Raw genomic sequence first — 24614 nt, 5'->3', positions numbered from 1 at the left:
TGCATTTTGTAGAGTCCAAAGGACATGATGGAGGAAATCCGCCTCATAGAATTCAAAACACAGTTACCCCTTCAAAGGAATGTCATGGCTTCCATCGGTGATGATGTGGCTGAGCTGAAACATGGCCAGTCATCGAGTTTGAATATGCGCATTTGATGAATCTCACGTTCACTTGAAACTGTCTAGACGTTATCGACAACTGTAGCTGCAAATCTTTATTCTGTCTTTGATAACCATCAGTGCGTGTGCTACTGATGTACCGGAATGCGGATGAAAGAACCCCCTCCCCAAACGCCATGCTGTTTATCATGATGCCTTTCAAAAGTCTTGATGTTCATGCTCTTACGAAAGCTGTGGGAAATGTCAGCTGGCGTCCCTTTTGATGCCAAGGGGGAAACTTACTGGCATCAATCTGTTTGATTTGAGGCAATGTTAATCGGATTCTGTTCCTATACGCCACCGGCTCCTGCAGCTGCAGCGGATTTCCCTCGAAATACACCGTCGTGAGGTTTTTCTTGTCCGCGAGGTACTTGGACACCTCCTTGTAGTCGCTGACAAGGTTGTAACTGGCCCAGAGCTCCTCCAGCTCAGCGAGGGGTGCAAGGCCCTCAATGCTGGTGACCTTATTGTTTGAAATGTCGAGCACTCGCAGCTTAACGTTGTGCTCGAGACCCTCCAGCGATTCTAGAAGGTTGTGTGAGATATATAGCTCCTCGAGTGTTGGAACGTCCTTGAGCGGGGACAAGTCGGTTATGCGGTTTGACTGGATGCTCAGGAGGCGCAGGTTGGGTAGACCGCCGAGACCGGAAAGCTCGGTAATCTTGTTCTTCGCCACCCACAGCTCCTCGAGAGCAACGAGGGTGTCAAGATTCTTCAGCTCGCGGATACGGTTCGATCCAAGTTCAAGCGAAGTCAGCTTATCCAACCCTTCGAGCCCCTCGATCTTGCCAATCTTGTTGGCTACAAGGAACAGCTCCTTGAGATCCTTGAGGTGGCTGATGTGCTTGATGTGCTTGATCTTGTTGAAGCTAAGGTCGAGGCTCGTAAGGTTTGTCAGGTCGTCGAGGCCGCGGACGTGTGAGATGAGGTTGTCGTAGAGGTCAAGGTCCTGGAGGGTCTCGGCGAGGCCAGAGAGACCGTCGATCTCCTGGATGCTGTTTTGGCGGAGGCAGACGCGGGCGGCCTTCTTGAAGCGGTCGAGGCGGAGCGAGGTTATTGAGCCGATGCGGGAGTGGGAGCACATGATTTCGTCCGTCTCGGGGTCTTCGTCGTCGAGGAGGTCTGTAAGCCGTGTTAGTGAACTGTCGCATGCCTAGTGCATAGAGTACTGGGCTTATTACCCTCATCGGCGTTAATCGTCTCGCCGCCCAGGACATTCTCGTCATCTGAATATTCAGGATCGGACAGGGCCTCTGGATTTGTCACGAGAGCAGCCTTAGGGACCCGAAGCTTGCCGTCCCAGCCTTTGCTGTTCCTTAGGCCAGGGCTGGTCTCTCCCTCGGCGCGCGGGGACGGGTGATCATCCTGGATATCGATGTGTGCGTGCGAGTCGTTTTCCTTGTCGGAGCTAGGCATCGCGATTGAATGGTCTTGGAGGAGGGGCGGTGATGATGTATTTGATGGCGGGGCAGGAAGAGACGTTGAGAAGCGTGTTATCTGCGTTTAAAACGGACAAGTTTGAGAGTGGGCAACGAGAGTTTAAAGCAGAAAGTTCGAGAATGGGAAGAAAAGTAACCAGGGAGGGAAAAGGAAAAAGGAACAAGTCGCGGAATTGGTCGGTTCGGTGATTGTAAATAGTTCCAGTTTTTGGGATCTCCAGGAACCAAGGCGACAAAGGTCCCAGTCCGGGCGGGCTGCATGAGAAAAGGACGGGTCCAGCCAGGCACTCACTCACGTTCACTCACACTCACAGGCGGAGAACGGCGCTGTAATGGTTGCGCCAATTGGCACGTCGCAGCCCGGAGCCGAGTGACGTTGAGGGCGAATCAGTCCACCCCAGGCTTGCAAGATGCCTGAAAGCGGGGGTCAAGCGTTCATCATGGGCTGGGCTTTTTGATGCAGAATGTTAAAGAAGCCGTACAGAGAGTATTCCGTTGAAAGGATTCGATATTGTTCAATTCTGAACAGACATGTCATAGTTTTTCTGGCTATTTCGTGAGTGATTCTTACTACCTCTAGATGCCCACGTACTGTACCTCTAAGCTCTCACTTCAGTGTCGCCTTTTCGCCTCAACAACTGGCAACACCACTCGTTCTCCTGCACATCATCATCCGCAGCTGCAGGGCCCCGAGCCCAGTCGCGAGCGAACATGTCATAAAGCCTCAACCCCTTTCGACCACAGCATCCCACGTCTCTATCTTTCCCCCTTGCCAGCTGTCCCTCTGTTGCCTCCCCTGCCTCGTTCGCATTTTCAGCAATGGTGATCCAGCGTATCTCGCGCCCTTGGACCGCCGGGAGGACGTTGCCGATATGCAGAGCAGCAGCAGCAATCGGGCGGCCCGTCGGGGGACGCACGAGGTGCTTCCATGTCGCGCCTGTCCTGATGCCCCCGCTGATCTTTGGTGGCCTGTTTGTGGCTTTGTGGTCTTGGAAGTGTGCCATGATGGTGCTGTTCCAGAACGCCATCATCTACAACCCATTCCTGCCGCCCAATGCGCGGAGCATGCGCATTGATGAGTTTTCGCGCGAGTGCGGGGGCGTTCAATGGAGAGAGGAGAGAATACGATCTCTAGATGGGACTGAGATTGCCTTGTGCGTGTCGGATATGCCTGCGTCTGCCACTGGGGCCAAGAAGCCTGTCTATATCCTCTATTTTCAAGGTTTGTTACATCATGAGGCCTTTTCTCTCGATGAAACTCATCCAAGACTCTAGGAAATGGATCTTCAATACCTCCAAGACTTCCTCATCTGTCTTGGATTCTTCGTCGAGCTCGCGACAATGATCCGTCCGTCACCTATACCATGGTTTGTCTAAGCTATCGAGGCTATTGGACCTCTCACGACCGGCCATCTGAGCCAGGTATTGATTTGGACTCACAAGCGGCCCTGCAGTGGATATCTCAATTACACGAGTCCAGAGCAGAGGGAACTGACCAGAAGCCGACAGTCGTGCTTTGGGGCCAAAGCATTGGATGTGGATTTGCCACCAATCTGGCTGCCAAAGGGAAATGCCCTCCCAACATCAAACTTGATGCCCTTGTCCTAGAGACTCCATTCACATGTACAAGAGCAATGCTGCAGGCATTATACCCCCAGAAGTGGCTCCCATACCAGTACCTGTGGCCATTCCTCCGGAACCACCTGGACAGCTGGACCAACCTCGGCATGATAGCCAAGAGGTTCAAGGAGAGCCCGCCGGGGGTTTACATCGTGGAAGCGGGGAAGGACGAGCTGGTACCCGGCGATCACGGCGAAAAGCTCCAGCGGCGCTGCGAACTCGTTGGGCTCCCAGTGGAACGGCACAGGGTGCGCGGGGCGCTGCATAATGAAGCCATGGTGAGGGCCAGTGGAAAGCAGGCTCTCGCCGACTCCATCTCGACGGCCGCTGCAAGGGCCCAGCACGGAGATTGATGAACGGGATTGGGCTTTGAAACTCAGGGATATGGCATCTTGACATGTCTAGTTCAACTGGCGTGAATTCGGGACATGTCGGCCGTGGCGGAACAGGGATATCTAGAGTGTGTGACTGAGAAATGCCGTCACGGTCAAACAGACTGACGGATCCGTATGGTAGATCACCACCCCCCGTCGATGCCCTCAAGTCTCAGGGAGGTTTTGCACTAGGCGTTGAACTAAGACCCAGCAAACCGAGTTGTGTGGAGGTGTTGGGAGAGCCATCCATGCCAGGTACCGTACACACACAGCTTACCACCCCCTGGCAGGATTCCTAGCCCACGGACCCCAAGGCTAGCCCGGTGGTCCACCACCGTCAATGGGAGGAGAGAAAAAAAAGAAGCATGGGTTTTGAAAAGAAAGTTGTTTGCTGGAGTGTGTGCGAGTGTGAGCAGCTGGTTTCGCTTGGTCGTGAGGATTAGATAGAGGACGACAAGCTCCCACAACGATACGTCCTCGAGGAGGCTCAGGATGTGCTTCAATTGAGTCCAATTGATTCCTCCAGCTCTCGCAATGAATATCCAGCAAAAAAATGACGAGGCTCGCTCAGAAATTGTGAGCCTTGCAGCTCCATCGCCGAGCATGCGTTAGCATCCAGTCCCAGCACAACCAAGATGTCTGCCTTGTGATGGAGGCTCACGCAAGTGGGGGGCTCCATATTTCCTCGAGGCGAACTGTTGTTCCACGCACTGCAAAATCCAGGAAGGAAGCTTTTTTTCAAGCCAACAAACCAAAAGGAAATAACGAGATGGTACTAACCCTTGCATTATTATCTACGCACCCCAGCCCCCCCTTTTCAGAGTGTGACTCGATCCCTGTCTCACAGCAAACCTCACTGCCCCGATTCCAATTAAACACCCCTGCCTGGCATCACGTGGTTCCGTGGCAATATCGCGTTCCCCCTTTGGCTCAGCCAACGCGTCCCACTGACGACTTATCACCACCTTTTCGGGGGCTGACTCGCCTTGCCTTCCAGGGGCCCGGGGGCTTCGCAGGCCGGGTGTGCCGCTATAGCAGGCAGAAGATGCCTTGTTTTCCGCACGGGGCATGCCTGGCTATTATAAAGATGGCGCGTCTGCTCGCCCATTTTGCCAGATCAGAAAAAGAGTGTGAATACTCATTTAAACAAGACGGGCTTCATTCCTGACCCCGAGGTAGGTTTTTAGAACCAAAACAGATTTTCTTACGGCGTCTTTTCATCTTTTTTCATCGTTTGCCTCAACTCTTTTTTTCCCTCGTTGCCTCATCTGCCTGCTGCATCATCACCAAGGCACCCCCACACCAACTCAAGTATAAGAAGCGTGAACAGGTCCCCATCGCTCGCTCGCCTTCGATACCAAATAATCACGGGAAATTCCTTCGACAGCCACCAACATGTTCTCCTCATCCAGACGACACGAATCCTCGAGCAAGAGTTTCTCCAAGAGCCACAAGGTCAACAAGTCCAGCTCTTCTTTCAGCAAGGACAGCGGTGTCACCAAGCGACGACATGAGTCTCGCCATCGGAGACCGACTACGGCTTCTACAGCCACAGCCAGTGATGATACCGTTATGGGAAAGTAAGTATAAATAGTCTCTTTTCATGAATTTCACAGTTCTAACATCGTCAGCAACTTGACTTCTGCCATCGTCACACTCGTCGTCGGTGCTGAACAACGCCTCTTTGCCGCCCACGAAGACGTCCTCTGCGGCAGCCCCTTCTTCAGCCACGCTCTTCGAAACGGGTACATGGACGCCGCCACCAAGCGCATCGCCCTTCCCGACGAGGAGCCCGAGATCTTTAGCTCTGTGCTCGAGTATCTCTACAAGGGTGACTACTACCCTCGTCTGGTGCACAACAAGCGACGCAACTCTTGGGAGATTGAGCCCACTACTGAAGAAGAGCGTGCTGCAGTCGAGAGCACTGTCTATCATCGTGGTGTGGATGGTGATCTTCTCAAGGATACTGTCATTTACTGTGCGGCTGAAAAGTATGGACTGGATGAGCTGAAGAAGCTGGCACTTCGCAAACAAGGACTCCGTAAGTCGTTCCATCTCGTTTCCATCGAACCAACTAACATGTTTACCCTTGAAGAGTCTGGTATCCAGTGCAGCACCATCCTCGCCTCGGCCAGATACGCCTACGCCAACACTCCCGACACAGACTCGAAGCTGCGAGCCCACTATCTCGCCCTCATCATCCGCTCTCGCAGTACCTTCAAGCGTAGCGGAACCATGCAGCTCGAGATGTACAACGGAGGCTCGCAGCTGTTCTTTGACTTGTTTGTCGCTCTCTGCAACCACGTCGACGACATTTCCTCCGCCCAGTGAGTCTAGCCCACTCCAATTCAAGTCCGATAGTTGTAAACTAACAAGTCTGCAGAAGCACGCCACGTTCCAACCGCCACTTCTCTTAATACCCACCACCGAGACAAGCGGCACTCTTCTCCCTCATCATTAATGAACCATGAATTTTTCTCTTATTCTTACAATACACGGCAACGGCTTTGCAAAGATTAACCAACATGCAAAAAACTAAAGAAACCAACGGGGACGGGACGGAGTCAAGGCGTCAACAGGTTTCTTTCTACGGAGTTATTGACAAATTTGCCGGGAAACGTCTTTCTGTACTACTATTCTTCTCATGAACCTCTAGGGTCTTTTCACTTCGGAGCACAGGATCTTTGGATATTGTTCTCGCTAAAGCGAGCGGGTTTGGGTCATTTACTTTTCACGATGGGTTTTTTTGCGACCGGGATACCAAGACTGACATCTGACGACGGATGGGCGGAAAGTTGTATCATTACCCCTTTTTTCACGACGCTCTTTTTTCACGAGCTATTTTGAGAAGCGTAAAAGAATTTGAAGCTTTGTCACTTATGGACATCCGACTCCTATTCCGTGAAGGCAAGCGTGAAAGCAACTTGGACCAGAATCCGCCCAACAAGGTTCGCCAAGCCGCCCTGCTCTTAGTGAAACATAGGTTGCTTGTGTCGGAATGTCTCCCCGGGCGTGAGTCATACGACCGACTGGGGGCGTGTCGGATCGAGTATCGGCGTGGAAAAGAAAGGCGACCCATCCGAACCAGGAGTGTGAAAATGCGGGGAGACCACCACGCCTCAGGATTCGATGGAAATCTCGAAGCGGGAGATAATACCCTTACTGGCAGGCACATGCTTTAGGACTTTGCATCGACAGTGGGATGGGGGCTACAAGGACGTGGGTGGAAGCGGATCGATAACAAGAGACATGGGTGATGCACGGTATGGTGCTTCAGCGTGAATATGGCGCAAAGATAACTTCAAACGGGCCAAACAGGTCGGGTCGGCTCAGATATCAGCTTGGGCTTAAAAAAGCAAACACTAACGTGTGTTGCTGATGCTATTGTATGATTTGTCAACGCCAGCGTCATCCTGACGGCTGCAGTGTCTCTGTCCTACCCCGTGCTGCTAGATTGTGTTCAGACAAGCGACGGTGAGTCAGAGAAGAATATCTAAACCGTCGTGTTTCGCCTAGTCTTGATTCAGGTTGTGTTGCACAAAAACGACTTTGCTCGCTCGCCTCACACTCCTGTGCCGGGGAAAGCACCCTTCTTGGACAGAACCACAATGCCTCGCTCCCTAGCGATATAACCTTTCATCAATTCCTAGAAAACAAAGGTGCCCAGTCAGTGACTCAGATCTTTGTAAGGCTGAGATGGAGGGGAGTGTGAATAGAGACCGTGAATGCCCCAGGCAGACACTGAAATAAGGCAGCATCTCGGTGACGAGTATATAGTCAAATGACTGCCGTGGGGATGCCAACAAACAATTCTTGCCCGTTTTCCACCGAAAAAAAGGAAGAGCAGGGATCAAAAGGCAGCCGGTGCCTCGTGTACACCAAGGAATCGAACAACTCACCTTGTAAATCATGTTGGCCAGTAGGCACTCAACCTCGTCACCCTCGATCATCTGGCCGCTGCTCATGCTAATGGCCGCCTGGAATTCCGTCACCGGGATGCGAGTACGACGCACGGGAGCCGTGTCGCCCTCTTTTGGCTCATCGTAGCCGCCGGCGATAAAGACCTTACGCAGCAGGTTACGCAAGGCGATATCTCTGCCCCGCTCGAGCGTCAGGTAGATGCGCCGCTTGACGAATTCGTCTTCGCCACTTTTCAGGGCTTCGTCAAATTCCTTCAGGTTTCCGGATTTGATGCATCGGGCCAGCGGGAGGAAGAGTTCCTGTAGTCGGGGGTAGTTTTCCAAGAGAGTCTTGGTGGGGAGGACATGGCTGGTGATAAGGCGGCAAGGGATGAGGTAGGTCAGGATTCGTCTGGCATCATGTCAGCGGTGAATCAACTTGTGTCAAGTCATGCCTACTCAGATTGGGTGATGGCATCTTTGTGGCATAAGTTCCATGCCTCATTGAGGTGGGATTCCGCCTGATAAACCTTAGTACACATCATGCAAAGGACCGGATAGTGCCTTACCGCAAGGTAGTCCTCTTCTAGGAAACGCAAGACGCCCTCGTAAAATTTGAATGTCACTCGTTGAGACTTTGGGAACATTTCGAGGGCGGGCATGTCTCCCTTGTCGTTGTACACAGACAACGTCTTGATGATAGTCCTTGATAACGATGCTGAGTTAAGCTTGAAGTAAGTTTTGAAGAGGAGGTTGATGACGAAGTAAATTCCCCATTTCCTGGATTCTTCTAATGGGGCTCTGGGTATTGTCAGTCACGAACGGGGCAAACAAGGGGATAGTCCATACCTGTCGTTTAGACACAGGGAAAAGATTCGCTTGAGGTGGCCCTCGCAGTCTCGTAGTTGGAGCTGCCCTTCGGTTTGAGGATCGAAGTCATCATCCATCAATGAGGCGCCAGGGGCACCACTGAGAGATTGAGTTTGGCGTTCCTCGTCGGATTTGATGGCGAACAGCCGCAGGTACTTGCCCACCATGTAGAGAGATGGGATCGTCCACGCTTCGAACCCGTGCGAGTTGTATCCGCGAATAAGCACAGAGGTCAGTTCCTTCCAAGCCTCGTACACTTTTGTCCATGTAGACTGCGCCATGGTTAGCAAGGAGCTCTCGACTAGATAGTCACTCTCATACCTTGCCACTTTCCCCAGCCAAAATTTCACCAATTGCCTTCCAGTAGGCCTGGTAGACATCCACCCAGCCCGTCACCTCATCATGGTCCAACTTCTGTCGATGGGAAGTGTTTGATTTGATGAAGTGCTTGATATCACCCTTGACGCTGTGAGAATTCGTACTACGCCATACAGCCATCAGCCGTTGAGGGTCATCTGGTGGAGGAACAGGAGATAAGGTTTGAGCTAGCTTGTAGCCATTTCGCAAGGCATGAGCCTGCGCAAACTGCTCGAACAGGGTATTCATGACCTTGGCCACAGATGCAAGGAGCGTCGCGATGTCTACTCTGGCAGGTCTCAAGTCGGGTGTTGATATTTGACTGGGTAGAAGGCGACGGCGAGCCCGGATCCGGAGAGGCTTGACGATATGAGATAGTGAGCTTGAGATGATGTACTATTATTGTCCGAAGTGTGTTTTGGTCAAAGTTGATCTCGGTCCTATGGCTTTGTCGTTCAGGCTCATTGCCTTCCTTCCCAACTTCTTTGAGCTGGACCACATCTGATTGGACGCTGGACCCACTGTCTTGGCAGTCAACACAGATGACGGTGCACGTGACTGTTTTCACGAGTGGGTCGAAACTGACCAATCGCCTTTGGGGCCAAAGCCCTGCAGGTGCTACGTCTCTTAGCCCTCCCACACCTTCGCACAAAAAAATATCGCCCGCGACTTTCAACTTCGGCCATCTTCACTAACCTTCGCGCAGTTGGAATTGACCACCGTCACAGTAAGTCGGCAACATAGGACACATCCAAGCAGGCCACTGACAGATATTACAGATGGGTAAGCATTTTCTATCTCTCGCGCTCGATCATGGCGATGCCGCCCGCCGGAGGAGGACCGACGAAAACAATTTCGATAATTTTGCACTTCGACTGGGACGACAAGAATGAGGGATCAGACTGCTTCCTGGGACTGCGGTGGCCCTCTAGACTTGCGGATTGGACTTCGATTGCGTCTCGACGGGACTTTTTGGGGAATTTCGCCTCGAAAACCCACAGCCCTCCAATTTTCAATATCTAGTCTCAACCAACCCCGACCAGCCCAGGATAGCTCCTCGACACTCGACTCAACCCTCCGGCGCGCGGCATCACGGCACACAATTCCTGAGAACAAAAATACTAACCATGGACTCAGGTCGTCTTCAGGAATACGAGGTCATCGGGCGCCACCTGCCCACCGAGGCTAACCCTTCCCCCGCCCTCTACCGCATGACCATCTTCGCTCCCAACGAGACGGTCGCCAAGTCCCGATACTGGTACTTCTTGCGTGGTCTCAAGAAGGTCAAGAAGGCCACCGGTGAGATCGTCAGCATCAAGGTGGTGAGTAGTGACAACTGGACTCGATACCCATGGACGACGCTGACCTGAGATGCACAGCTCCACGAGAAGCACCCTCTTAAGGTCAAGAACTTTGGCATCTGGATCCGATACGACTCTCGTTCCGGCACGCACAACATGTACAAGGAGTACCGTGAGCTGTCCCGAACAGATGCCGTCGACTCCCTCTACTCCGACATGGCTGCCCGCCACCGTGCCCGCTTCAGGTCGATCCACGTACGTCGCACTCACATGGCCTTGCCTAGACCTAAGCTAACCCCAGGACCAGATCCTCCGCGTCGTCGAGCTCGAGAAGACCGAGGATGTCAAGCGACCCTACATCCGCCAGCTCACCCAGAAGGGCCTGAGCTTCCCTCTTCCCCACCGAATCACCAAGGAGAACACCAAGAAGGTGTTCAGCGCGAAGCGACCATCCACTTTCGCTTAGAATGTTTTCGGTTTCGAGGACGGTTGGGCAGGCTCTGCGGGTGTTACAACGGATCATGGAAATATCAACTGCATTGCTCGATAAAACGGGTGACGAATGAACCAAAAATTCTGAGCATGCTGATGCTGCTGCGTGATGCACAATTGATTGGGTTTTTCTAGCAAACTATCGATTGTGAACTTGTCAAGTCGACTCTCCTGTACCGCTCCCACTCGGCGAATTGTCCATCTGCGTGTCGTTGTAAAACTCTGTCCAAAATGACCACTCCATGGGAGCGCCCTGTTCCATTCCTTGGCCTAGGTCGAGGTTGAGTAACTCTGGAGGATACTCGAACAATATTGAGGGGTCCATAACACTCGTGTCGTATTGTGCCAAGGGAAGTGCTGTGTTTGGTATTGTTGACTGTGAGGTTGTCTCGCACACCATAGGCTGAGTGATAGTCTGTGTGGGAGGGATCAATGGCATCGTCGATGTGGCGTTGAGGTTGAGACCCTTCAAGAGAGCCTCTGCCCTTGCTGCCCTTGCCTTTTTCAACAACTTCTTGATAGGCCGCCAGAGCGAGCCCGTCGCAGTATCGGCAATGTGATTTCTTGATGCAGGAAAGTTGCGATCCACGACAACCCATGCCCTGTCCACCAGCTCGCCCTCTGTCTGGACACACAACTCAGCCAGCGCAACCGCCAGAGGATGCCATTGCACATATGTATCTGTCCACCAGGCAAACCGGTCTTCCCATTGGTCCTTTGTCATACGCTCGCGCAGTTCCATGATAGACACGGCAGTGCGCAGCATCGTCTCCTTGGAGACGCGGGGTCGATCTGGAGCTGGTCCACCGTTGAAGGGGTATTGGATGTTGAGCCATAGCTTGAGGATGACAACGCGAGCGATTTCGGAGGCGTACATGGAGGGGAGGTGAGAGGGTCGGGCAGTGTGGATGAATGTGTTTTCGAGGAGTCGGATATGTGCTATGAGTTCGTCTTCTGTGTACAAGAAATGCTCTGCTTCTCCTGCTGCGTTGAAATGGGGATGTGATAGGAGGCCAAATATGCTTGAGCACATAGCTGTGCACATGCATATGACGTTGTCGGCGGGAGTCGACTTTGGGACAAGAGGACCGGTTGAATCTGGACCAAAGTAGTCGTCGTCGATTGGTGTTGGTAGCACAGTATCGAAGCGTGCCCGGGTGAGAATGGCATCAGAGCCTCTGTCCTCGGAGCCGCGAACGTCAAGAACAACGATAAAGTGCCACAATCGACGCCTCATCTCTGCTATAAATGGGGTGTAACGGTGACCGTCTCCATCGCGATCAAGGCCCATCCCTTGGGCTACGCGAATGACGAGAGATGTGAGAGCCCAAGAGGATCGGTTATGAGAATAGACGCGAATCATGGAAGTGTAGAGCGTCAGAGCTTGCAGTGTCTCTAGTTCATTGGTGTTGAGGTAATCTGCTTCAGCGAGAGCTCGCTCAGCGGCGATGCGATACCGAGCAGTTAATTCGGTCTTGTTCTCGCCCAGTTGCTTCTGACAGTCCTCCGGCCTGAGACATGCGGCGGCGCAGAAATAGACGGAAAACATTACGGCGTTTGTTGAGAGGCTGAAAGAATATGTTGATGAAGTATCGATATGTGATTGGATCTGTTTGGTGATGGTAGGACGGTGTAGGATCTTGACGAGAGGGTCGACATTGCGAGAATAGATAGTCCAGAGCCGTATCATCATATCTGGCGAAGGGTGCTTCAGGGGTTCCCGCTCATTATAATATGGATTTCCGAGCAAGAAGCCTGACGGTGCTGTGGGTGCTGGAGGTGCCGGGTCAACAGACTCTGGGCTATCACCCTCTTCCTCCTCCTCATCGTCTTCAGAGGGTTGATCCAGCGCTTGCCGGATCCCCTCGACTTCAGAGCACAGATTCCCCCAGAAGCCGGCGCTGAGGTACTTTTCCCCAGCCTGCGCATTCGCGGCGTGCTTAGCAGCATCCTGCGATTCCTGACATTGGTCTTCCAGAGTGGCAGATAACGTTGTGGCGATGGAGGAGGACCGCGTGTCCTCATCGAGCTGCTTCAGCTTGGAGGGATCCGCCAAATTAACGATGGTCTCAAGGCGACTGATCCGATCCAGCAGCTCGCTCTGACGCGGCCTCGGCGCGCGACGGGTAGGCTTCCTTGAGGGATAGACGCACTCAAGTCCGAAGCGAGAGCACTGAGTGCAGACGGGCTGTACCTTGTCGCACTTGATCTTGCGGGTCCTACAGCTCGAGCAGCTGAGGACCTTTGCGGGTCGGTCTTCTCTCGCGCTCATGGTTTTTCTTGTACCGCGATGTGCTGATGGTGTTGAAAATGCTGTAAGTGGAAGCTTGGTCAGGGATTGAGCAAGTGCCGGCCCCACCCGATTGAATCATTGACGGTTCGATTTTGTGGGCGTGAGACTTTGGGGGCTTTTTCAAGTTGTTCACGGCAATGCTACATGACCCATTGGAATTGAGGTTATTTTGAGAGAACTTTGACTTGTTTGAGTGGAAATAAATGCGACAAGTTCACTCATGGCGTACCTAGACGGAGTTACCGGCCTTGAGTAAGAACGCGTCAGCGGGTGGCCGACGAGAAATCCTGGACCGTGAACTTGATCTATCTAGGCGTGACTCATCGGGCACAAGGCGAGGAGATGCCACGATAGTTGCGTTGAATCTCATCCATCTCGTCACTCTAGAAAATCTCACCTGTGCAGTGGTTAGTAGCCGAGCCAAAAACCAACGAAACGAGACTCCGACTCCGACTCCAACTCCAGTCCTATTGACCCTTGTGATCGGCAACTTGAGTCCGTCTTTTACCTCCAGACTCCGTATGAGCTCTCCAGCATGGATTTTAGTCTCGTTGTTCCTGCTGTCATGCGTTCCGCCGGCAGCGTAAAGACCAGAGCGCCTTGCCCAGATACCGCCTCCTTAGCCATCCGCTCATAGGTAGGAGGACAACACAGAAAGAAGGTTCGCATGCTTGCAGATTTCAGTCCTGATTGAGTCTCAGTAGGTACCTATATATTAAATATCTTTTATGGCATCTGTGACTGCCTGGGGGAAAAGATGAGTATCTACCCAAGGTCGCCATGGCCACAGCTGCCACACAAATCCTCTCTGCCTGCCTTCCTCACAAAGAAGTTGGCATTGGATGAAAGCGATTTCCAGCACAATTTGGAAGCCACGTCCGTTCTCTCTGCTGTATCTACAAGCCCCTTGCCTTGGTGATATAATGAATGTCAACAGATCAGAACTGCCCGTGCCTTCCTCAACTCTCTTGTTTGTTAATCTCGATGGCGTCTCTAGAAGAGGGCCATCATCCACTGGCAGTAACTGCGGCGTCAAAACTGAATCACCAGCCACCGTAATCTAGATCCTCACCTCTTCAACACCATCATCAGCATCCATCATGACTCGTCCACTTGGCCAGGCCACTGGGGCTGAAAAGCTCAAGATAGTCACTGAATTGATCGACAAACTTCACGAGGATATCAAAAATATCGCACTACTTCCCTCCGGTATGTATCCTAGCCAGCCAACAATGTGTCCCCTCCTAATCCCAATCCAACACAGACCGCGATCTCGCCTTGGAGGAACTCAAGATCTACAGCAGAGACCCTGACAATGCTGATCCGATCTTCTCGGAAAAGGTTTGCTATTGTTATCTCCATGATTTCTCATCTTAGACCACTGACATCAGCTCTTCCAGGGCATTAGCACGCTCCTGCCGCATGCCTTCTACAGCCCATCCACCAAGACTGCACGCGAGGCGCTTCGTGTTTTGGTAAACGCCATGGTTTTAAAGCCCGAGACTCGACAAATTGTTATCGATCAGGGTTTCGCGAAAAGGGCTTGCGGGGAGCTCAAGGGCGAGAACTTTGATGACGAGTTTCTCAACTCCCGCATTCTCCTCCTGTCGACTTACGACACAGTAATCGACGTTGAGGATCTCATTGACAATCACCACCTGGCGGAATACATTGTCGAAAAGCTCAATCAGCATGCAAAGGATTTATCCAAAAAGGCCGTCGATATACTCAGTCGCCATGCCAAGGACCTATCAGGCAAACCCAAGTCCAAGTCCCGTTCCAAGTCGAAAGTTGATCCCATGCAGGACATGGCGCTCACCGAGACTTCGAAGCTCCTATACGTCGTCTCGCACGTTTGCCCCGACCGCGTCTCCTCTTTGAGTGCCGCACTGCCTCATCTCGTATTTATCTTGTTAAAGCATCCAGTCCCGGAGCCGAAACCTCTTGATGGCCCCTTCAAGGCGCTCATCAGTGCCTTTACAAATCTCGATTTTGGAGCGGAAAAGAGCAAGGCGGCCCTCTATCCGAAGGGCGAGGCATTCAAGGTTGCGGACAAGCTGATCAATATTCTCGAACGTGTGGTAAGAGCGTATGCGGACACGGATTTGGATGAATTTGCGTCACCGTCCGTCAAGGTCATACGAAAGGTCTACATCAATGCCCCAGACACGCTCAAGAAACACATGCGCGGTTTACTCTTGCCCACAGTTGAAGATCGCGTAGACGAATTGGGCACGAGAGATACCTTGCCCGGCAAGTTACTCAAACACCTGACCAGCCGAACATGCCCAGTGTTTCGGGTCGATATTTCTGACCTTTTTCTCGAAATGTCGGATAGTGATGCCAATAAATACGTGCAAAATGTCGGATATGGCTTCGCGGGAGGCCTGTTTTTGCAGGAAAGCATGCCCATCCCTTCTTCTGCTACAGAAGCGTTCAGCGGTGGTGCTGGCGGCTCACAGGAGCCACGGGTGCTGACACAAGAGGAGAAAGACCGGCAAACTGAACAACTATTTGATCTTTTCGATCGGTCAGTCGAGCTTTACTGTGCTGTTGAGACTCGCAGGGCTGACATGATCCCAGGTTAAACCCATCGAGCCTCACAGACGTCCAAGAAGACCCCAAAGAGACTGCCACAACAGAGAATCAGCCCCCGACAACCAAGAACGATGCGTCAGGCGAGGGTAAAGAATGACCCTTTGGCCATGATTCACCATGTTCGAGTTGAAGATATAGTCAGCCAACTTGCAGCAGTCAGCGCGGTAGTCCAGCAAGCAGGGGCTTACACGACGGATGCAAAGACTAATGGACGAACAGCGTGTTCTTTAATGATATTCCAGTAGCAGTATCATGTAATGAGTTATGAGGCTGTTACAGGACTATTAGTTGGGGTATATCACCGGGTGGTCTATCAGTCAAGTGCAAGCAGTCTGTTTTTTGCAGGGAGAAAGATACCAATACACAGCGTTGGGCGAGAAACAGACTTCCTCCACACTTCAGCACATCGCTCATATCGTTCCAATGAAACTGATAAGACTACCTGTGCCTTGATCATGTTTTCCGGAAACCTGCATCTCGCACTGCCGGGTCATTGATGGACTGCCACCAACTCACTCCTTCATATTCCACCGGCTCGCCTCGAAAACTCTCCAGAAATTGCCAGAATCCCCAAAAGAAACTGTCTGTATGCGATTAAACACTTATTTTCAAGGTACGAACCCATACTCGAGTTATTGGCTGCTGCTGCGGCTACCTTTGTCACCTTCTATCACCCGTAGTCGGTATTTTCCACTTCTAACCTAACACCAAACAGCGAAGCTTTGAATCAAGCAAACAGAGCATATTTGCGCCGGGATTCCTTCCATAAAAAGATTGAACCTATCTCCCTCCAACCAAAAAATCACCTCCTCAAGTTCTCCAGCTTCACCATGCCTGCCCCTGGAAATCCAACTGTTTTCTTCGCTCGCGACAAGCCTGAGCCTTCCGATAGCACTTGCAGGTCATTCATTCTTTTAGTTTCCATGTCGCACCGCATCGTGCTAACTCTCTTGCAGCCCTATCCCAAGCATCGAGGACGACGATACCATGGTGCGGGTGGTTTCGGACATCGTGGATGGCGAGGGCAACGGCGAGGATGCCGAGTCCGGCACTGAATTCGAATCTGGCACTCGCGCCAACTCTGAAAATTCTTCCGGATCTTATAATCATGGTGAAGTCATCGACAAGAAACCGGAGAAGCTCCTCAAGGGTAAGGGCAAGCGTCAGCCCAGCACTCGCGGACGTACCACCACCGTCCGTCGCTCCAGCCGCATCTCATCCGTTGTCCCGCCCAAGAAGGCAGAGCCGCTCGTAGTGAAGACACCAGCCAAGCGAGGTCGTGGGCGCCCTGCTACCAAGGCCAAGAAGACGACAGAGCGTGGGGGTGAGAAAGAATGGGAGGTTGAGAAGGTGGTTGGCTCGCAGATCGATGCCGACACGAGCGAGCACTTTTACTTCGTCAAGTGGAAGGGATACTCCGCCAAGGAGAATACCTGGGAGCCTAAGAAGAATCTGGGCAACTGTCGCAACCTCATTTGGGAGTTCGAGAAGACGATGAGCAAATAAACTAGGCTGGATGGCGAGATGGCTCAGGGACAGGGATTACGCCAACAAAGGGCAGCAAGAGAGACTGAAGTAAAGGGGTGAAATTAGCTATACAGAGTTGCGTTTTGTCCAATATGCGCCATCAAAGCACCTTTCCCAACTCACAACTCAGTACACACTCTCAAACAAGGCCAGGAATGCTGTAACTGTCCCAGCCAGGGGAAGCAGACTCCGTCCCAAGTTCAAGACGCCCCATCTCCCAATCAACTTGGCCACCTCTTCATTAGTAGCCTGCAGCGTTCCCTTGGCAGCCCCATGCAACAGCTCGTTTGTGCTGCTCATAAACAGAAGCGTGTACGGCACAATAGCGACAGTCAAGACAGCTCCAGACACGAACCCCTTCCAGCTGCAGCCGTTCTGCCGGGCATCATAGGCGGCGTACAGGTAGGCTAGTGCTGTTGTGACGGCAAACTTGGGCATGATGGCGACGCCGTGGTTGAAGATGGAGGCCCACACGGTGGCGGAGGTGGAGGGTGCTGAGAGGGCGGCTGGGATGCCGACGAGGGAAAGACTGGCGATGGCACCTAAGAATGAGTGGTTAACAATACGATATACAATTATGAGCGAGGTCTTACCAGAGGTCCATGCTGAGCCAGTGAGGCCAGTGGCAGTTGCTAGTAGGGACGGGACAGGGAATTGCATGGTGGTGAGGGTGGATGAGATTTGTAGCTCTTTAATGCCTGTTGAATTAGGAATAACAAGGATGAGTTGAAGTTCAAAGATTCAAAGAGTAAGGGCGTGTCCCAGCGAATAAATAGGCACGATTCATCTCGACGTCATGTAAGTTGGTAGTGTCGGAGACGGGCAGAAGTGGGTCCTCTCGGTGCCGGACACTCTCACGGACTTCCAAGATGTCCGGCCGTGTCCGGCATAACCCCTCCGAACTCTTCAAGTATCAGTTGGCCATGCAGTGGTGAAATATCCATATTCATTAATCATATTAGTAGCTTCCGTTCTTTTTCATGGAGACTTTTCCTTGTGTGCGACAAATCCATACAGGGTAACCATCTTGCTCGTGTCCCTGAGATCGGTCTCCTCCCACGCCGTCACCAAGTCGAATCCACACTTTCGCAGTACGTTCTGGCTCGCTGCGTTGTCGTCCACTGTAATGGCTACAATGCACTCTTTCTCGAGACTTCCGTCCCCGCGGACCGAGTTCTTGTCCACCTTGAGCTCGACCTCCTCCCTCGGGAGCGCCCACCACTGAGGGAGGTAGCCCCTCAGAAACTCCGTGATGTAGCCTTTGCCCCAGTGTTCCTTCAAGAGGCTGTATCCCACCTCAGGCCAGCCCAGCTCTCCGTTCCACATGCCGTTTCCTGCGATGCCGATGAACTCTCCCGTCTCGGCAAGGCAGATGGCCCAGTTGTATCGTTCAAGATCGTTCGGGGGCAGATTAAGAGCGAGGGCCTTTTTGGTTTCCTCGACATCCTTGTCTGGCCTACCCTGCGTGAACCACACCATGACCTCGGGCTGCGTACGAAGGACGCGCAGCGCCTCAAAGTCGTCCTCTGAGAGGGGACGCATTAGCAGGCGCTCCGTTCGGAAAGGCTCTCGCTCATTGTTTTGGGGGAAGGGTAGTTTTGGAAGTGTCGTCTTGACTGTGACGAACTCGATTGGGGCTGGCTCCATCTTGAGTGAGGAGATGTCTCAGATGACCACAATTGAGAGAGTGAAGGAGACTTTCTATAATGATGAGATGAGAATCAACATCGCTGCCGTTGCATCTCCTCGCCATGTTTTATACGAGCAACGTTGCCCGATGAGTCACGCCTACCTTCCTTCTATGACCGTCTTACAAAGGTACCTCTAAGAGTAGATATGGATCCATGGATCTTTTTTGGAGAGTCACCACTGAGGCAAAAAGCACGGCGCGCCATGGACCCTAGTCCGGAGTCGGAATTGAGCCGGGGAAACGCGCACGGACCTCTCGTTTAATTGATTTTCGACCCGACCGCCCAAAGTCGCGCGCCTCGACGCGTTTGCCGGGGAAGGCAAGCGTGGCCCGGTCGTGTTTGAAGGTCCTGCCTGGCTCGACCCTGGATGTTGAAACTGAGTTAGAACATTTGACTTGCCATCGAGATCTGCCTCAACACTCACGCATTTCTGTTCAACGTGCATTCACGGTTTCTTTTTGCTTTCAAGATTGTTACTGCTTCTTGTGCATTTTCGTTTTCGTCTTTTCGAGTTTCGTCGTCGACTCTCGTTTCAACCAGCTCTCTTTTCTGCATGTGTCGCTAGCGGTTTCCCGGCCAATTCACTGCTGTCTAGATCGCCAAACGCTGCATGGCAGCCATGGCATCTTCAGCTCCGGCCTCCAATCCCGTCCTCGACGCTCTTCCCGCCCGGCCGCCGACTCCTCCTCGAGAATCACGAGCTTCCATGAAGACCGCCGCCGGTCGACCGTTCGACCCTCGACTACATCTGCAGACACCGCCTGGTGCGAACACACCTTCGTTGACCGGGGCAACCAACTCCAACTCGACCTCGAAGCGCATACGGAAGAAGGTCGAGTGGTCAAGTCATACCGAGTACAAAGACCCGCCCGATTATCGCGACCTGGCCAAATATTTCAGGTCATCGCCGCTGTCTGCTCCCTCATCCGCCTCCTCAAGACCCGTCAAGGGCATCCTCAAGCCATCTGCATCCCCGAACCCTCTCGCATCGCCTCTCAATGGCCAGTTCAATGGTCTCACATCCCAAGCTAGCATTGCCGAGATGTTGGACTCAACAATCAAGCAACTCGCCGGCTCCGACCGGGCCTCGCGGCTCGATGCCTACATGATGCTCTCTCGTGCCCTCAAGGCCTCCAACAATCTGCCTGATCGGATCGCCTTGCAGGACAAGATGAGTCTCTTCATGTCATTTATCGAACGCGACGTCAAGGCCAAGAACGAAAACGGATCTCTTGACACGACCCTCATCATACACGCTCTCAACCTTCTCTCGACTTTCCTTCATTTCCCGGCCATCGCCTCGACCCTCACTTCGGATTTTGGAGTCTTCGTCATGGATCACTGTATTCGATCTTTCGCCGACCCATCTCTGCCAAAAGACCTTGCGCGCCACTTGATGCAAGTGGTTGCTTTCCAAAGTTTCGCTCCCAAGGTCGTAACTCTGGATCGAGTTGGTCGTCTGGTCACTTCTCTACACAAGATCGAGGACCACCTGACCGGCAAAAGCATCGTCATGGGCCGCATCCAAATCTACAAGCGGCTTATCAAGCAATCACGGAATCATATGGCCGTCCACACTGACTGGTTGGAGGATATGTTTACAGATATGTTGAGCACGATTCGAGATATCCGAGCACAAGCCATCAGCTTGGGTACTGAAGCTGGCTTTGCACTTCGAAACGAGAAGCATGTCATGCGCAAGGTGACCGAGATACTGCAAACCACAGATGAAGAACAGACCTACATCGAGTTCTACATTCGGAAACTGGAGAGTATGCTTAAGGAGAAGCAAAGCTTGTCGACTGTACCCCAAATCTGGGGTGTTGTCACACTCTTCCTTCAATGTCCACTCAACAGGTGGCAGTATTTTAATTCGTGGTTCAAGATCGCCCAGGACGCCTTCAACACAGTCGACATGCAAACCAAGCAAGAAGCGAATTACGCATGGAACAGATATGTCTATCTTTCCATAACCAACAGCAAGATGCCACCCAAGTCCTTGGCATTATTGGGCCAGCCCTTGGCGAGTCAATTACGAAGGAAATTCAGCTCAAAACAAGCGGAAGATGCGATGAAGCTTCGAAGGACAGTCATTGGTGGAATCTGCAATCTCTACTACTACGCCTTTCGCCCTATTCACGACAGTTCTTGGACCGATGCCGCCTGGGACCTTGTTCTTCACCCTGTCATGGCACAGCTGATCAACGTGGATGGGAAGCCCGACATGTCTGCCGATTCAGTGACACATGCTTCACGTATTGTGACTGGCCTTCTAGATGTTTCGACCCCGCGAAGCTGGAAAGAAGATCGCATCAGGGAAATGCCCCTGATAAGCCCTGACGAGTTGCCCTCAATAGACCCCAGATGGACTCGACGGAATTCCGAGAAAGTCTTCCAGCTTGTCGGCCCAATCCTGGAAAAGAAGTTCATTGATCTGGCAAACAAGGAGAGTTTGGCATACAGACTCTGGCAGGCTTTCGTTGGGTCGATTGCCGCTGCCTCAGCAAAGGACATCAAAGTAGCCGACGACACGGCAAGATTCATTGCTCAGTCTTTTGATATCTTGTCAAAGATGTGGTCCAAGGGTTTACCTGAAGGCTCCGAATCGCTTTCTACCAAGTTCCTTTCAAGCATTCACCACTACGTCGATGTCCTTGTTTCCAGCCTCGGTCTTCTCCCATTTACCGAGAAGAGATTCTCCGTATCCCTTGCCAACACCTTTGAGCCTGCCTCAACACCATCAAGTCGACATGACCGAGCAGAAAAGTCAAGCGGAACTGCTCAGGCACCAGTCTACCACCTTTTCTCCATGCTCTCTTCGATCCCTCCTGGCGCAACCGACAATGAGGATCTGGCCGAGTGCTTTCTATCCATCTTTGAGCCATTTTTCCACGATAAGAGCATGAGAGTCCGCGTGGAATTGTCTCGGGATATGCTGCGACTGTTGCCCCGAGATACACTCTCCCCATATGGCCCTTGGGTTCTTGCCGCGCAGAATATTCGCTTGCTTCTGGATCAAAGCTACGTTTCATCGGGCTCTCATCCTTCCAGCAGCGAAAGATTACTTGGGCCCGAATATCGAGAAATCGTCTCCCTCCTGGAGCGTGGCCTCATATCTCACCCTAAGCTTCCTTCACCGCAGTGGTTCTCTCTCTTCGACTTACTCTCGGATCATGTCGTTCAAGAATGCGGTGATGGTGGCCGGGCACTTGGTCTCGTCGAGCCCTTGGCAAAGATTGTCACCGACAACTTCTTCGAAAATGAGGAACAGTCAAACCAAATGGCTCTAGCTGTGGCGACAGCGCTCTTCAAGGCTGCAAAACTTCCCCGTGATCGCCAAGCCGTGGAGGCTGCTCGACGGCGATTATGGGGTGCACCACCGACTGTATCTCGATCATCCTCATTTGATCCTTTCCAGTACCTGTACCAGCTCCAGGACCGAAGCATGAAGTTCTTTTATGAACACTACGAAAAGATGGATGATGGCGGTTCACTGGCGTCTTTCTTTGAGGTTGTTGATACTTTCATGACAGCTTCTTTCCCTCAAACTGGTGTCAAGATCTTGTCCAAGTTACAAGATGGACTTTCTCCATGGATTCAGGACGTAAAGGCTCAGGTCAAACTGAGTGACGAGTCCCCCTTGTCCAAGGCAGTAAGCTCGCCTGTCGCAGATTAATATGATACAAAGCTAATGATGAGCAGTTGAGAACCATCTGGGACAATGTTTGCAGCCAACTATTGAGTCTTGGCCGCCTGGAGGATAAGGACCTCAACTCCATCGAGCCCCTTTTTTCCGCCGGTTTTAAGAGCAGGCACCGACATGTGGTAAACAAGATGGCTGAAACGTGGAATGCCTTGGTCAAGGATGAAGAGAACCTGGACTGCTCTGACAGTCTCAAGTCAATCATTGCTTCTCTGCGGCCAATGGTGGACGTTTCTTTCCCTGGCATGGAGGAATCCAGTGGCGAGTTTGGCGCCCAAGCTCAGTCCTTTGTTGACTCGCAGGAGGACTTGAGCTTCGTTGCTCTCTCGTCCGCCAAGTCATCTGGTCATGGTGTTGACCAAGCAGTCTCGCCGGCACCATCAATTACGAAAATGAGCCTGAGGGGTGCTTCGGCCCGCAAGCGTCGGCGAGATGCCACCCCTGAGGTGATACAGATGAAGCCAGCCAAGCGGACGAACACGCCTCGTCTCCGACATGACAATTCACAGATCCAATTTGCCCCGATTGTTTCCTCCCCATTGGTCGAAGAGTCCCAACATCTCACCGAAAGACAAAAGGAGGTCCGCCAGCGGCAGCAGGAGAATGCCGCGTTATATCCCAGTATTAGGTCCAGTCCCCGAACTCGATCCCGAGCCGCCGTCGAGGAGCAAGAAAAAGAATCCGATATAAAGAAGACGAGAAACCTGGAGTCCACACCCGAACGACCTGCTTCGTACGAGGACTTTATCACCTTAACGCCAACTCCTCGGCGTGGACAAGCTTTACAGTTGGAGGGCTTCAACGACCCACCATCATCGCCACCAGATCCTAGACGGAACCCGCTCCTTACCGAGATTCAGACCCGATCAAAGGCCAGGAGCTCCCTTGAGAGTTGGCAATTCTCTTCGCCCCCAGGATCGCCCTCCAATAGCCAACCTCCCACTGAGTCTCAACCTGAGCCGCCAGCTCCGTCGAGCACCAAGAAGTCCGGCAGGAGCTCGCGGTCCAAGAGACGGAGGAAGTCGAGGGCTAGTTCTCTGGCCAACGAGGAAGTTATTCCTTCGAGTGTGCCGGTGGAAGAAGATGTGACAGATCTGTCCATTCTTCCGGATGCGGGCGATCTTGCAGACGTGGAGGAACAGAAGGAAGAAACAGGCGAATCCCCCACAGAGGAGCACCCCGCCACACCTCCGCAAGCGATGTCACCTGTCGCCCAAGTTCAAGAGACGCCGAAATCTGGGGACGACGAATTCGTCGATGCCAGGAGCAGCCCTGAGGAGGCGTCAAATGAGCAGCCACCTGCAGCACCTGTGGAGGTTGTTTCAAGCCAGAACCAGGACTCCTCCTTTGCACTTAGTGAAGGTGACGAGAGCAGTCTTATGAGATTCGTGGTGGAGCTTGAGTCAAGACGATGCAACCTTCCCTTCGACAATGTCAATTCTGCATCTGCCTCCCCGGAGAGGATGCGTACGGCGCCGGCCACGGAATGCATCGAAGTACAGGGAGACTCGTCGCCCGAGAAGCAGAGTACCACCAAGAGACCCTTGTCGCCGCCGGTGATCCCCTCTACACCTATCGGTGCGGGCTCTGAGAACTCAGAAAGTCAAAGCCACAGCAAGAGCCAGGGTGGAAGCAAGAGGAAGAGGAAGAGAAGTGCAAAGATCGAGACTCTTCGCAAGAGAAGACGGTCAGCCGACCCCCGGGGTTCAGACCAGGGTGAGGAGAGCCAACAGACATCCCAAGATACTGGTTCGCCTATGCCAACGCCATCGGTCCGACGGTCGTCTAGGCGAAATGCCGGACAGAAGGGCAGGAAGCTGCAAGGCAAGGATACTCAGGTATCATCAACTGAGGAGTCCCCCGCACCTCAAGCGAAGTCGCCCCCAGCAAAATCGAACGACGCAACTGGAGTTCGCGACGGCGGTGACACGGATGAGGAGCTTATGTCACAGCTGGTCACGGAGTCTTTTGCAGCCTCACAGTCTCAGCAGGAGGCGGAGCCTGAAGTGCCAAGTGCAGTGATTGAGGACTCGATGGAAGTTGTGTCGGCGGAGGATGAGTCCCTGCAAGAGGTTGCCGACGAAGCAACCAAGGCGGAGAGTGAGGAGGCACCTGAGGAACCCGAGGCATCAGAGACGGGCAAGTCCGACACAATCATGGATATTCTACGTGGCGGATTAGATCAACTCCGCGGAGCAGCACTGTCACGCGAAGACGTATACCAGCTGGAAGACATGTTGATGGATATGAAGCGAGAGCTCTTTGAGGCAGAGCGACGAGGAAGACGTTAA

At 52.6% G+C, this 24614-nt stretch overlaps 12 protein-coding genes across 12 annotated transcripts; 6 read left to right on the top strand and 6 right to left on the bottom strand.

Annotated features, from left to right (window-relative positions):
• Positions 1 to 334: 334 nt before the first annotated feature.
• Positions 335 to 1575, bottom strand: MRS44_000309 (uncharacterized protein; the record flags this gene model as incomplete). Its single annotated transcript, XM_065623981.1, has 3 exons — positions 335 to 351; positions 403 to 1281; positions 1341 to 1575. The coding sequence occupies 3 exons, from the start codon at positions 1573 to 1575 to the stop codon at positions 335 to 337; spliced, it is 1131 nt and encodes a 376-aa protein (XP_065479714.1).
• A 622-nt stretch (positions 1576 to 2197) lies between these two features.
• Positions 2198 to 2602, bottom strand: MRS44_000308 (uncharacterized protein; the record flags this gene model as incomplete). Its single annotated transcript, XM_065623980.1, has 1 exon — positions 2198 to 2602. One exon carries the CDS (start codon positions 2600 to 2602, stop codon positions 2198 to 2200), a length of 405 nt encoding a protein of 134 aa, XP_065479713.1.
• A 360-nt stretch (positions 2603 to 2962) lies between these two features.
• On the top strand, positions 2963 to 3571 carry MRS44_000307 (uncharacterized protein; the record flags this gene model as incomplete). The annotated part of the gene is made up of 1 exon (XM_046271201.2): positions 2963 to 3571. The coding sequence occupies one exon, from the start codon at positions 2963 to 2965 to the stop codon at positions 3569 to 3571; it is 609 nt and encodes a 202-aa protein (XP_046129567.2).
• Positions 3572 to 4987: 1416 nt separating this feature from the next.
• MRS44_000306 (uncharacterized protein) lies at positions 4988 to 6009 on the top strand (the record flags this gene model as incomplete). Its single annotated transcript, XM_065623979.1, has 3 exons — positions 4988 to 5172; positions 5224 to 5919; positions 5976 to 6009. The coding sequence occupies 3 exons, from the start codon at positions 4988 to 4990 to the stop codon at positions 6007 to 6009; spliced, it is 915 nt and encodes a 304-aa protein (XP_065479712.1).
• Positions 6010 to 7154: 1145 nt separating this feature from the next.
• MRS44_000305 (uncharacterized protein) lies at positions 7155 to 9809 on the bottom strand (the record flags this gene model as incomplete). The annotated part of the gene is made up of 7 exons (XM_046276880.2): positions 7155 to 7238; positions 7492 to 7903; positions 7951 to 8012; positions 8061 to 8292; positions 8341 to 8633; positions 8683 to 9114; positions 9753 to 9809. 7 exons carry the CDS (start codon positions 9807 to 9809, stop codon positions 7155 to 7157), a joined length of 1572 nt encoding a protein of 523 aa, XP_046129569.2.
• A 36-nt stretch (positions 9810 to 9845) lies between these two features.
• MRS44_000304 (60S ribosomal protein eL20) lies at positions 9846 to 10485 on the top strand (the record flags this gene model as incomplete). The annotated part of the gene is made up of 3 exons (XM_046271218.2): positions 9846 to 10040; positions 10098 to 10274; positions 10327 to 10485. 3 exons carry the CDS (start codon positions 9846 to 9848, stop codon positions 10483 to 10485), a joined length of 531 nt encoding a protein of 176 aa, XP_046129570.1.
• Positions 10486 to 10668: 183 nt separating this feature from the next.
• On the bottom strand, positions 10669 to 12783 carry MRS44_000303 (uncharacterized protein; the record flags this gene model as incomplete). Its single annotated transcript, XM_046271213.2, has 1 exon — positions 10669 to 12783. The coding sequence occupies one exon, from the start codon at positions 12781 to 12783 to the stop codon at positions 10669 to 10671; it is 2115 nt and encodes a 704-aa protein (XP_046129571.2).
• A 1121-nt stretch (positions 12784 to 13904) lies between these two features.
• MRS44_000302 (uncharacterized protein) lies at positions 13905 to 15499 on the top strand (the record flags this gene model as incomplete). The annotated part of the gene is made up of 4 exons (XM_065623978.1): positions 13905 to 14013; positions 14069 to 14145; positions 14196 to 15334; positions 15388 to 15499. The coding sequence occupies 4 exons, from the start codon at positions 13905 to 13907 to the stop codon at positions 15497 to 15499; spliced, it is 1437 nt and encodes a 478-aa protein (XP_065479711.1).
• Positions 15500 to 16232: 733 nt separating this feature from the next.
• MRS44_000301 (uncharacterized protein) lies at positions 16233 to 16908 on the top strand (the record flags this gene model as incomplete). The annotated part of the gene is made up of 2 exons (XM_065623977.1): positions 16233 to 16303; positions 16359 to 16908. 2 exons carry the CDS (start codon positions 16233 to 16235, stop codon positions 16906 to 16908), a joined length of 621 nt encoding a protein of 206 aa, XP_065479710.1.
• Positions 16909 to 17055: 147 nt separating this feature from the next.
• MRS44_000300 (uncharacterized protein) lies at positions 17056 to 17589 on the bottom strand (the record flags this gene model as incomplete). The annotated part of the gene is made up of 2 exons (XM_046284204.2): positions 17056 to 17471; positions 17523 to 17589. 2 exons carry the CDS (start codon positions 17587 to 17589, stop codon positions 17056 to 17058), a joined length of 483 nt encoding a protein of 160 aa, XP_046129573.1.
• Positions 17590 to 17907: 318 nt separating this feature from the next.
• Positions 17908 to 18576, bottom strand: MRS44_000299 (uncharacterized protein; the record flags this gene model as incomplete). The annotated part of the gene is made up of 1 exon (XM_046276881.2): positions 17908 to 18576. The coding sequence occupies one exon, from the start codon at positions 18574 to 18576 to the stop codon at positions 17908 to 17910; it is 669 nt and encodes a 222-aa protein (XP_046129574.1).
• A 663-nt stretch (positions 18577 to 19239) lies between these two features.
• On the top strand, positions 19240 to 24614 carry MRS44_000298 (uncharacterized protein; the record flags this gene model as incomplete). Its single annotated transcript, XM_046276882.2, has 2 exons — positions 19240 to 22272; positions 22323 to 24614. The coding sequence occupies 2 exons, from the start codon at positions 19240 to 19242 to the stop codon at positions 24612 to 24614; spliced, it is 5325 nt and encodes a 1774-aa protein (XP_046129575.2).

This window comes from Fusarium solani, assembly GCF_023522795.1.
Source record: "Fusarium solani strain SB1 chromosome Unknown bctg00000000, whole genome shotgun sequence".
Classification (NCBI taxonomy): Eukaryota; Fungi; Ascomycota; class Sordariomycetes; order Hypocreales; family Nectriaceae; genus Fusarium; species Fusarium solani.
The sequence above is the reverse complement of the archived record's forward strand: the minus strand, read 5'-3'. Positions and strand labels throughout refer to the sequence as shown.